We start from the raw sequence: 9,118 nt of genomic DNA, 5'->3' as shown, positions 1-9,118 counted from the left end.
CGCTCTTCCTCCTCACTGCAGTCTCCCCGTCACCTCCTCCCTCCCCTCTCCATCCTCTTGCCTCCCCACCTCTTATACACTGGGGACCTGCATCTCCCCTCCCACTCTGCCACCCATCATTCTGAGCACAGCCTCCCACACTCTGCCCTTGCAGGCCGTCGGTGCTCCCAGCCTGCTCACCCTGTCAGCAGGGGCTCAGGTCACCCCCCACCGCCCATCACACCCTCTCAGGCAGCACCCCACCCCTGTTTTGCGCCCCCAGGACGCTTACTGAGCCTGGACCCTCCCGGCAGCCCTACCTCCAACTTTCCTCCTTTCTCATCTCCCATTAGTGAGCGGGCCAGACGATCACTAGGGTTGAACCACCATTGCAGTGGAAAATGACAAAACCCATCTCAGACCAGCTGCAGCTGTAAAGGAACTGTATCATCTCACACACCTGGACATATTCGGGTTCGGGAGCCACAGCTCCTAGCTCCGTGTTTCGCTGGGCAACACTGGCCTGTGGCCTCCACCTCAGCACCCGGTGCTGGGCCCAGAGCCCCCAAGCAACCCCTGCCCACCAGGATGCCTCATACGCAGGGACCAGGGACTCGAATAATGTCCCCAGGGTACAAGCCACTGGCTGGAACTCTTCCACTCTTTAAACTGTGTGGGCCTCACTCTCTCAGACGGGGTTCTCGGACAGCCTTCCCCCTGTGGGACAGGGAACAGGACCTCATCACAGTGAGCTCCAAGCTCATGTTCCCACACAGTGACATCGTCTTCCATCCAAATAGAAAGTACCAGGGAGCAACTCTTTTGGTCCTGCTTGGGTCAAACGCCTACAGTGGACCAGTGTCTGGCCCCCAGCACACAAGCCCTCCTTTGAAGATTCTGTGCCCTGAGCACTCAGCTACCGTGTGTGTGTGTGCCTGCATCTCAGCAGCCGGTGCAACTATCCAGCCCTCACCTTGGCACACAAGATGCTCTCAACAGAGTTGTGAGGGTCCTGGGGGCTGGTATCTGCCCCCGTCTTGTGCCCAAAGATCAGGTCACTGAGAGCAGTGCTCAGGCTCTGGGCAGCCCGTGCTCAGAACAAGGGCAGGCCTGGCCCGAGGGCTGCTCCAGCCCGGGCTCCACCCTGCCAGCTATCCCCGCTGCGCTGCTTGGGATGGGAGCTCTCCCCTCCCTCCTGTAGCTGCCCCCAGTCTCTGCACTTCAGCCCCTCACATCTTGATCGGGCAGAGGCTCCTCCCCATAACCTCTCACTGGGCTGCCCTTGGCATTCTCCGAGTCAGACGTCCCTCCCACCCACCTCACGGGACCTAGGTTAGCCCTCCGCAGACCTGGTCATCCCCCTGCCCTTTCACGGTTTCTCATGCTGAGCTCTGGGGCTGGAAGGCTGGAGGGGGGGACCAGCCTTGGTTCACGGCGCTCTCTCCCCTCCTGCTCAAGGCCAACGCCACAGGGGGCGGTGGCCACGTGCAGATGGTGCAGAAGTCCATGCAGGACCTGACCTACAGCTCCCTGTGCTTCCCTGAGGCCATCAAGGCCCGGGGCATGGACAACACAGAAGACATCCCCTACTACTTTTACCGGGACGACGGGCTCCTCGTGTGGGAGGCCATCAGGGCGTGAGTGCTGTGTCTGTGGGACCTGCTCTGGGCAGCAGGAGGAGTGGGCCTGGGCGCTGATGGACCCGGCCAGGGGGCTGGGCAGCTGGCAAAGTGGGCCAGGGCCTGGCTCCATCCTCCGGGCAGGGATGGGGGAACGAGGGTATGCCGGGGCGGGGCGGGGGTGGAAGAGCATGTGACGTGAGTCTGGACATTAAAGAGTGACAGCGTCACCGATGGGGGCTCTGCCCTGGGGCCCAGGGATACAGCTCTGCAGACCCTGGCTGGACCACCCACTCCTAGCTGGGCCTCTCCTCCCGGGCCAGGTTCACAGCCGAGGTGGTGGACATCTACTACGAGAGCGACCGGGTGGTGGAGGGGGACCAGGAGCTGCAGGACTTCGTGAAGGACATTTACGTGTACGGCATGCGGGGCAAGAAGGCCTCAGGTAGGGACATCCCCCTGCCCCGCCCCCAGTCCTCTCTTCTGCTCTTCCCTGACTTTCTTTGGGCAGTGCTGGCCTGTGGCCTCCACCTTAGCACTGGGGCCAGAGCCCCTAGGGGACCCCTATCCACCAGTATGCCTCAGGGGGACATCTCAGGGCCTTTCTGTGTCTCCTGAGAGCCCAGGTCAGAAACAACAGGAACACTGGGCCAAGCGGCTGTCCCCTCCCAGTGAGTCTTGCCCACGCCCGGGCCCTCCAGCACTGGTGTGTGGGAACCCAGGAAACAGTATGGGTGGAGGCGTGTGTCTGCCAGTCGGGGGTCCCTCCCCAGGGTCGGGGCCTCAGCCAGCCCGTGGCTCTGCCTTAGGCTTCCCCGAGTCCATCAAGACCAAGGAGAAGCTGTCCGAGTACCTGACTGTGGTGATCTTCACGGCCTCAGCCCAGCACGCGGCAGTGAACTTCGGCCAGGTGGGCAAGGGCAGGGCGAGGTGGCCAAGGCCACTTTGATTGCTTCTGAGGGCCCCTGGGCGGACCGCCCCACCTCCTCGTCTTCCAGACAGACGGGGGATGGATGAAGCCCAGGCAGCCCCAGGGCCAGGAATCCGGTGTTCCTGGTGCGGTTTGGTTCTGTGCTAAGCACTGGGTGCCAGCCCGAGGGAGGGGCCCGCCCTGGCCTTGCTGGAGCGGGAGGAGGGGACTCGGGAGGAGGTGCAGGAGATGAAGGTGGGCGGAGGCTGCGCCGCAGAGGTGCTCACGTGAGTCGGTGGCCATCCCCGCAGTACGACTGGTACTCCTGGATCCCCAATGCCCCCCCAACCATGCGAGCCCCGCCGCCGACGGTCAAGGGTGTGGTCACCATCGAGCAGATCGTGGGCATGCTGCCCGACCGTGGCCGCTCCTGCTGGCATCTGGGTGCAGTGTGGGCGCTGAGCCAGTTCCAGGACAATGAGGTGAGACCAGAGGCCTTCTCGCCCCTTCCGGGAGTCAGAAGTTTTAACCCACTCCTCAACCCCAGGGTTTTGTGATTTAGGGCTCAGGCTGGACCCCTGCTGGCCAGGAATCCTGACTTGCAAGGCTGGAGGGGCCCAAGAAGCCCTCAGGCCCAAGCCTGGCTGGAGCTCAGCGTGGGTGGGGCAGGAGAGCTGGGGGACACTGGGACACTCTCCACAAGGGCACCCCCCCACCCCCACCATTGACAAAGCTCCGTCATGTGGGTTTCTCCCCGGCACCCCAGCGGTGGGGCTGAGAGTTTCCTGGGTATCTTCTGAGACATTCCCACGCACATACAACCTACCGAAGCTAATCCCAAAGCCGGCTCTCGGTAGACACGGCCCCATGGTGTCGGCTCATGGCTGCTCAGAATGACGGGCCAGTTGAACCAGCCCCAGACCCGCAGGCATTCGTTGGCAACTGAGTTGCTTTGGGACCTTTGCTAATGTCGTGGTCCCTCACTAACATCTGCGTGTACGGGTCTTGGCACGTGTGTCCATAGAACCAGTGCGTTCCTTGTAGAGGAGTTTCTTGGTCAAAGGATGTTGAGACTGAATTGCCCTCCACAAACTAAATCTAAAACCCCATCCATAGCACGGGATATTTCTCCCACTTTCACCAGCCCTGGGTATGAAACTTTCCAATTTTAACAATCCCATAGTTTGTTTCTAAAAGATACGCTTAGTTTTAATTTGCAGGCATCTGTGTGGGTAGGCAAATGAGCATACCACCCCCAAGAGAGCCTGGCTGTGGCCGTCCTGGGCTGGAGAGAAGGCCTGCACTGGCCCCTGTGGCCCTGCTGCCCCGAGTGCAGGCGGGAAGGTGGGAGTGCTGCTTGGGACCAGGCCCCATGCCCACCACGGCCAGGACTACCCCCCACCTCCCCGTCCGCCTGCACCTTTACACGTCCTTATAGCCTTATACCCTGCGGCAGGGCACTGATCTGTAAGGTCCCATCCCAGGAGCATTCTTGGGGTGCTCTCAGCAGGTGGCAGGAGGTGGAGATGGGGGGATGAGCACACGCCCTGCCTCCCAAAGGATGGTCTCTGGGCGTGGGACAAGGTCTGTCAGTTTACATCGCCTCATCGCAGATTAACGTGTCTCTGTCGTGTCTGGGTCCTCAGCTGTTCCTGGGCATGTACCCGGAGGAGCATTTTATCGAGACGCCTGTAAAGGAGGCCATGGCCCGATTCCGTAAGAAACTTGACACCATTGTCAGCGTGATCGCCGAGCGCAATAAGAAGCAGCAGCTGCCGTATTACTACTTGTCCCCAGACCGGATTCCCAACAGCGTGGCCATCTGAGTGGCGCCTGAGCCCGTCTCACTCCGGGACGGCCAGCTGCTCCAGGCTGGGCTCAGCACCCAGACTCCAGCCGGCCCAGGAGGGCAGGCTCCCAGGGCGGCTGCAGCGCGGGCCTTCAGATTCCTGGGAATTTGCCCGCAGGCCCCAGGCTCCTGGCTTCAAACCAAAGGCTCCCCAGGTTAGACCATGATATAGCTAAGCTTCGGTGCATTTTCCTGTTTGTTCCTCAGTCTCTAGTAAATCCCATACTTTGATCAAAGTGTGTAAACACTGCAGGGACCTTTCCTACACAGAGGACTGTGTAGCTTCCTGCCCACCACCCAGCTCAGCGCTTCTGCAGCAGGAAAGCCCCACAGAGCAGCATAACTGATGGATGTTTGCTCTTGCTGGGGACACGGGATGATTACTTTCTGTTCTATTTATGCTTAGTTCAATTTCTTGCATACAGTAGGTGCCCAAATAAATTCTTGTTGAATGCATTAAGAACTGGTTTTCATAAAAATAAAGTTTATTTAAAACAGGTCTCCTTCTACATGCTACGTTCCAATCACCCCAAACAGCTCAATCCCCTCCCCAACCCCAAAAAGCCATAATCATTGTGATCTCATCTAGGCAAAAGCCTCCCCGCAAACCTCAGTCTGGAGAAAAGGTGCTTTTCTCTCTTCTTTGCCCAGAAACTCCTACTCTTCCTTCAGAACACATCCCAGATCTCATCCCCTCTGGGGAGACACCCTAGTTGCCCAGATAGAGCTCCTCTCTCCCCCAGGGCTTTGTTCAAACCTCTTCCGTCCTCCCACGCGGTCTCACCCTTGGAACTAGAGCCCCTGGAGGATAGGGGACCCGCCGTATTTATTTCTGTGCCCTAATGGTGGCCTAGGGCTGGCATAAGTCACCACCCTGCTGCTGGATACTTTCCTCCCAGCTGGGCACCTACCCTACAGATTCCAGGCATTGTCTTGGGAGCTGGGGGGTGTTTTCTCCTATGGCAGAGAAAGCAACATGCCTTTTTAAAAAATGCATTTTCTTTCCTCAGGCCCAAGAAGCAGAGCCAGCCCTGAGCTTGGGGATGACAATCCACTGTCTCCTCCTACACACATACCCAGCCCCAGCCCCCAGCCCTTGGCTTCAGAATTGGGTCGGTGGGATCCACAGGGTTTCAGGAAAGTGTACACCTGATGTGCTAGGCCAGCCACCCTAGGCCATCTGGTCAGCTCTATTTTAGCCCAGGGGTCATCCTCCTCCTACCAGCCTGACACCCCAAGTAGTGAGGAGCAGTGAGTGTGTCCTTAGGATCCCTGGGCCCGAAGTACCCTCTTACCTCCATGTGCACTGGCACAGCCTGGGGGAAGGAACATAGGGTGGACTTTGTTTTTTAAGTTTATTGAAGTGAGTTGATTTACAATGTTCTGTGAATTTCTGTTGTATAGCAAAATGATTCAGTTATACATACATATATATATATATATATATATATATGTATGTATATATTCTTTTTCACAAATTCTTTTTCATATTCTTTTCCATTATGGTTTATTATAGGATGTTGAGTATAGCTCCCTGTGCTCTACAGCAGGACCTTGCTGTTTATCCATTCCATATATAATGGTTTGCATCTGCTAATCCCAAACTCGCAATCCATCCCTCCCCTGTCCACCACGCTTGGCAACCACAAGTCCATTCTCTACGTCTCTGAGTCTGTTTCTGTTTCATGGATAAGTTCGTGTCAGTTTTTAGATTCCACATAAAAGTGACATCATATGGTATTTGTCTTTCTCTTTCTGACTTACTTCACTTAGTGTGATAATCTCTAAGCCCACCCATGTTGCTGCAAATGGCAAGATTTCATTCGTTTTTATGGCTGAGTAATATTGCATTATATATACACACACACACCACATTTATGCTGTGAACATAGGGATGCGTGTATGTATCTTTTCACATTAGAGGGCGTTTTCTTGTTTTTTAATTTTTTTTTATTTTTGGCTGCATTGGGTCTTCGTTGCTGTGCGCGGGCATTGTCTAGTTGCAGCGAGCGGGGGCTATTCTTTGTTGAGGTGCGCGGGCTTCTCATTGTGGTGGCTTCTCTTGTTGCAGAGCACGGGCTCTAGGCACGCGGGCTTGTGGATCGCGGGCTCTAGAGAGCAGGCTCAGTAGTTGTGGCGCACAGGCTTAGTTGCTCCACGGCATGTGGGATCTTCCTGGACCAGGGCTCAAACCTGTGCCCCCTGCATTGGCAGGTGGATTCTTATCCACTGCATCACCAGGGAAGCCCCACATTAGAGTTTTGTCTGGGTATATGCCCAGGAGTGGCATTAGTGGATCATATGGCAACTCTGCTTTTAGTTTTCTGAGGAAATTCCATACTGTTTTCCATAGTGGCTGCACCAATTTACATTCCTGGGTGGACCCTTCAAAAAGGGAAATGTGGGGACTCATCATCACTGCCTTGACCTCTAAAGCTCGCCCTGAAGGGGCTTGGCGGGGAGTGTCAGCCCCAGTCCACAGATGAGGAAACTGAAGCTCAGCGAAGAGAAGGAACCCTTGAGAGGCCGCCAGCTGGAGGAGTGCTGGGCCTTCCACATCATCTGCTGTGATGCCTCTGGGTGATCTCGCACCAGAGTACCGTTCATATCCAACATTTTAAGAATTTACAAGTGCTTCTGAAGCAGTGAAGCCTTTGCCAGCAGGCCTCTGGGGGGTGGGACTCCAACAGGCAGAAGTCAGCCAGGCAGCTGCTAATTCAACCCAGCGGGCAGCCCTGCTCCCAGGAGCTTCACGTCCTCCCTCGCTTCCTCCATCATAAATGGTGGGATGAGCCCAGAGAGCCCAACTCTGTCTCTTGGGCCCGGGCCTCCACAGGGTGGAATCAGATGGGGTCGGGGAATTGGAAATTGGCTGCATTTCTTCCCAGACACCCCAGAAACTGGCTGAGATCTGGAGGGTGGGGTGGGAGGAGAGCCCCGAGTCAGAGGGGTCTCTGTGACTCACAGCAATGCCCTCCCTGGGCCTCAGTTTCCCCACTATACATGGGGGTCAGACTGGAGTACCTGTTCTTAGTGTTGGGTGAGGGACGTTCCTGTGGAGGGGAAGCACAGACCACTTGGAAAATCGGATAAAAGCTATGGGCATACCCCTAGGAGTGTGACACAGGCACTTGTACAATCCTCAGGGAACCACACACCTCCTACGGCTGAGGAAAGAGCCCCGGGACCAGGGTTCCCAGGTGACTGGATTTTATGGGACAAAAAAGTTCTGCAAGAAAAATCTGGAGGGACATTTGTGTTACCAAGTTTTTGTTGGTATGAACCAACCAATCCATAAAAAGCACCCCTGCCAAGTGCTACCAGCTACTCTCATCACTGCTTCATAATAGGGCATTTTAACAACAGAAAAGCAGGAGAATAAGGATAACAAGACTACTCTTTCTCACAACAACCTGTGTTGCCTTTTCCCATCTCCCCCTGGTCCCCCTGCCCACTGTGCCACAGCAGTGCTGGGAAGCACGGCCGGGCCAGCTCCCCTCTGCCGAGTGCCTGGCACTGTGTGTCTCCAGTGAAAGGGTGGAAGCTGGACAAGGGGACCAAAGTGGAGCCCAGCCTGGCTCCCTGGACCCCTGGACCTCCAGACGCCTACCTAATGCGGAAGGGACGCTGAGATCGTGTCCGCAGAGCCTGGACTCCGCTCCTCTCACTTCAGCTCCAGGGGAGGCAGCCTGGAGAGGCAGGGCCGATGCGGCTTCTCTGATGGCCGAGGGCTGGGCCTGCCAGCCCAGAGGAACTCTCAACTCAGGGACAGCAGGCTCATCCCTCTCCCTCTCTCCCCCCTGAATTACCCTTCTCAGCTCTTTCCTGACCCGACAACAGAGACGTGCAGCGGGACTCCTGGTCTCTGTTGCACTTCTGAGGCTGGGAGAAAAGACAGGCCCTAGAGAGGGTCATCTACGCCTCTCACACCACGTGGGCTGTGCAGCAACAACTCTAGGGGGCGCTGATCACACGGGCCAAGCATTGGCAAACTTTTTCTGTAAAGGGGCATGTAAATATTGTGGGCTTTGCAGGCCATACGATCTGCCATTGTAGCAGGAAATAAGCTGAATACAGTGTCAATGAAGGGCAAGGCTGTACGCCTACAAGTACATTTATGAAACAGGAGGCTGGTCTGCGAGCAGTGGTGGGCCACCCCCTGACCTAGAGGATTCAAACCGCCCCTAGCAGTGTGCCATCAGCGGCCCCAACCCGTCATTTTTTGGCTGGTGTCAAAGGGCAGAGAGGCCTGGGGATGGCACTGTGTCAAGCCCGCCGGCAACAAGACCTTGTTGGGCGTCTCTTCAGCCAAACACAAATTCATCGGGTCCCCAAAGCGTAGAGGCTCCTCATGGGCAGTCCCCACTTCACATTCTTACAGAAGGTTCCTCTTTCAGCTCCATGCTCCTCGCCACTCCCTCCAACTGACGCTTGAGCTCAAGGGAGCTCTCGGGGGAGGGCTGGGGCACACGCTGGCCTCTGCCCCTCCCGCGAGCCCACACCTGAGCAGATGCACCTCTTCCTCTAGGAGCCTCAACAGCTCCACTCAGTTCTGGGGACCTCTTCTCCCAAGTCAGGCAAGGAGGACACTTGGCAAAGCACCCTCCTGCTTCTTAGCTCCCCAGTCTCCCTGCACTCGTGGACGGACTCTCCCGGCTCACCAAGGGCAGTATGCTGGGGCAACCTTGGCCTCCCTCCTTTCACCTGGTGTACAAAGGTGAAGCCAGGTGCCCGTCCTCGGCACTCACAGACCCGGGAGTG

The 9,118-nt window shown here is 56.7% G+C and overlaps 1 protein-coding gene across 3 annotated transcripts in view; it reads left to right on the top strand.

The window, feature by feature from the left end:
• The window catches only part of ALOX5 (arachidonate 5-lipoxygenase), a 58,635-nt gene extending 53,781 nt beyond the window's left edge, over positions 1–4,854 (top strand). Inside the window, exons 10-14 of one of the 3 annotated variants that reach the window (XM_007446787.1) lie at positions 1,438–1,616; positions 1,922–2,043; positions 2,408–2,508; positions 2,820–2,990; positions 4,155–4,854. In XM_007446787.1, coding sequence (XP_007446849.1) covers positions 1,438–1,616; positions 1,922–2,043; positions 2,408–2,508; positions 2,820–2,990; positions 4,155–4,334 — 753 coding nt within the window. In that variant the 3' untranslated portion in view covers positions 4,335–4,854. The remainder of the gene's footprint in view (positions 1–1,437; positions 1,617–1,921; positions 2,044–2,407; positions 2,509–2,819; positions 2,991–4,154) is intronic. The other 2 variants (XM_007446788.1, XM_007446789.1) reach the window with 2 other exon arrangements.
• Positions 4,855–9,118: the final 4,264 nt, after the last annotated feature.

The sequence above is a fragment of the Lipotes vexillifer genome, unplaced genomic scaffold (assembly GCF_000442215.2).
Source record: "Lipotes vexillifer unplaced genomic scaffold, Lipotes_vexillifer_v1.1 scaffold1237, whole genome shotgun sequence".
Lineage (NCBI taxonomy): Eukaryota > Metazoa > Chordata > Mammalia > Artiodactyla > Lipotidae > Lipotes > Lipotes vexillifer.
The sequence above is the reverse complement of the archived record's forward strand: the minus strand, read 5'-3'. Positions and strand labels throughout refer to the sequence as shown.